This window comes from Taurulus bubalis, assembly GCF_910589615.1.
Source record: "Taurulus bubalis genome assembly, chromosome: 2".
Classification (NCBI taxonomy): Eukaryota; Metazoa; Chordata; class Actinopteri; order Perciformes; family Cottidae; genus Taurulus; species Taurulus bubalis.
In genome coordinates, this window is record NC_136590.1 from 8,442,784 (window position 1) to 8,445,397 (window position 2,614).

The 2,614-nt window shown below is 45.5% G+C and overlaps 1 protein-coding gene across 1 annotated transcript; it reads right to left on the minus strand.

Annotated features, from left to right (window-relative positions):
* Positions 1 to 868: 868 nt before the first annotated feature.
* On the minus strand, positions 869 to 2,614 carry foxi1 (forkhead box i1; the record flags this gene model as incomplete). The annotated part of the gene is made up of 2 exons (XM_079214230.1): positions 869 to 1,732; positions 2,017 to 2,614. The coding sequence occupies 2 exons, from the start codon at positions 2,612 to 2,614 to the stop codon at positions 1,194 to 1,196; spliced, it is 1,137 nt and encodes a 378-aa protein (XP_079070356.1). The 3' UTR covers positions 869 to 1,193.

A 2,614-nucleotide genomic window follows, 5' to 3' on the forward strand; every position in this document is an offset into this window, starting at 1 on the left:
TTAACAGGATTCACACAGACACACACACGGAACCGCCAGCGTTTTGCGTGACAAGACTTTGGGAATAGATGGAGATAGGTGGAATATGCAGCAAACAGGTTCACATCAAACAGGCACAGTGATCAAATCCAGCCCCAGACAGAAAGCTGAACTTTTGAACCTTGTGGAAGTAAGTTAAAGGTCTGATTGCTTGATGAAACGGGGCTATTGGAAGTGACAAGCGGAAAATGTCTCTGTCTCACACACTTTACAGCTTACAGCCACTTGACTTCAGATTTATACATTTTGTTTTGCCCTTTCTTGACAAATATTGAGAACTTAATCTAGATATTTACATTTGTTTAGGTCTGACTGCGGCTCTATGAGACAGAAAGCACAGCATCGTCTCCAAAAAATTGTAAATAAATGTTAATAATATATAAATAATTACCAGTCATGGGTTAGTTACACGGTTATCATTCAGTGATGATAAAATAACTGTATAATAGAATCTCCACAATCAACTCAGTAATATTATAGGAACAAGAAAGTGATTTTATACAGGAAAATCACAAAAATGCCTTAAATGGCCCATGTTGGAGATAAATATAATGTCTTTTGACTATTTAAAGTAGATGTCAGTGCATATTACGCAGTTTCAAACGGGCCTTGACTTTTATCTCTCTGATATTTTTTTCATCTAACACGTAAGTAGGAAAATGACACATAAGCCGGGAGTTAAAATAAATGACTTTTATTCAAACATCGATGCGTGTTTAAAAAAAAAACACAGAACAAAATTCAGTCTAAAATACACGTCACATCTTCTTATGAAAATAATTTCTGTACATAGGTGTCTTCTTCTTCTTAAAGACGGTATTTAAAAAAAGATAGGCATCCATCAGTTCTAGAATAGATTTCCCGTGGGCCGATTCATGAATTTAATATTCTTCTACAAATAAACATGTTTGTTGCACAAACCATAATGGAGAAGTGGCAGTTCCTTATTCCCTTTCAATACACTGAAATACATTTTCCCAAGTTTGGAAAGGTTGTTAAATACCAGTTAATTTTCAGTGCTAGTTTTACAAGTAGGCCTACTAAACCACAAAATGAGTAATAATTAATAACAGTAGGCTACTAAAGAAATGTGAAGGCTATAACTATGAGTGATAAATGACTTCTCGGCAAAGCAGCTGACAAAGATAGACAGTCTACACCTCTGTTCCTTCCCGGCTGTATATGAGGTTATTAACACTAAAATGGTTGGAGAGGCTCTGTACTGATGTGTAATAGTTCATCCTGTTGCTGTCTGTTGAGTTCAGGGGAGAGGAGATTAAAGTGGGCGAGTAGGAGCCCGGTCCGGACATGCCCTCTCTGGCCTGAGGCAGTCCCCCGGGATACCCGGAGCTGTAGTCCCGCTCCGCGCCCCGCGAGCCCTCGGTGCCGCCGCTGCCCGCCAGCAGCGAGTTCACGCTGGACACGAAATTGCTGTAACACGGGCTGTGCTCCGCGGACGGAGACGGGGACGACTTGGGCTCCGTGGAGGCCGGGGACCCGTGCAGGCTGGGCGGGGAGGAGCTCAGGAGGCTGCCGGTGTCGGAGAGCTTGTGCGGGCCGTCTTCTGACTTGACGGGAAGAGCGGCGGAGTCAGCCCCGGTTATGTCGGCTCTCCTTTTTCTCTTCCTCCGGAAGTTCCCGTTGTCGAACATCTTCTCGCAGTTGGGGTCCAGCGTCCAGTAGTTTCCTTTACCTTGAATGTTAAAAAAAAACACAGAGGGTTAAATATGGATGACAACACGTTTAGGCCACATTTACGTGCACACGAGTAAATTGTTCATCTGAGTTTCCATCTCTTAAATCGACTTTAACTGTCAATTATCTGGAATTTCTTTATTAGTTGCAATATATTTTTTATTTTAAAAACTTTTTAAGAGTTGTATCACAAAAAAAAAAATCCGCAGTCAACATGTCACACTCTATTTAAAGCCGGTGCAATGGAAACATCTCACACAGAAACACTTCGTTGTGACTCACCGGGGTCATCCTCGTCCCGTGCCATTTTTTTGAAACAGTCGTTGAGTGACAAGTTGTGGCGGATTGAATTCTGCCATCCAGCTTTGCTCTTCTTGTAGAACGGGAAGTTCTCCGCGACATACTGATAGATCTGGCTGAGAGTCAACTTTTTGTCCAGGGCGTTCTGGATGGCCATCGCTATCAGAGCCGAGTAGGAGTACGGCGGCCTGACCATCTTGAAGAGTTCCTGCTGGCTGGAGATGGACAGCCACCCCAGATCTGCCCCACCGAACCCGGTGGGAGGCGGCAGGAACTGCCTCTGGTTCGACCCGTATCCCGACTGAATGTAGGACGAGCTGTTGTTCCCGGCGAGGTAAGGAGAGGAGTTGATGCCGGGTCCGTTCAGCCATAGGTACGGGTTCGCGGCCGGGGAGGTGTAGTCCCCGAGGCCGTAGCTGGTGGGGTGCGTCGGCGGCCTCTGCGGGTGGTGGTGGTGGAGGTTCTGTTGGTACACCCCGTAGTTATCGCAGTACACGGCCATGTCCAGGAGCTCCTGCGCGCTGTGGTGCTGAATGGGGCTGGTCTGCTGGGTAGATGGTTGGTGTCCAAAAGCGTTCAT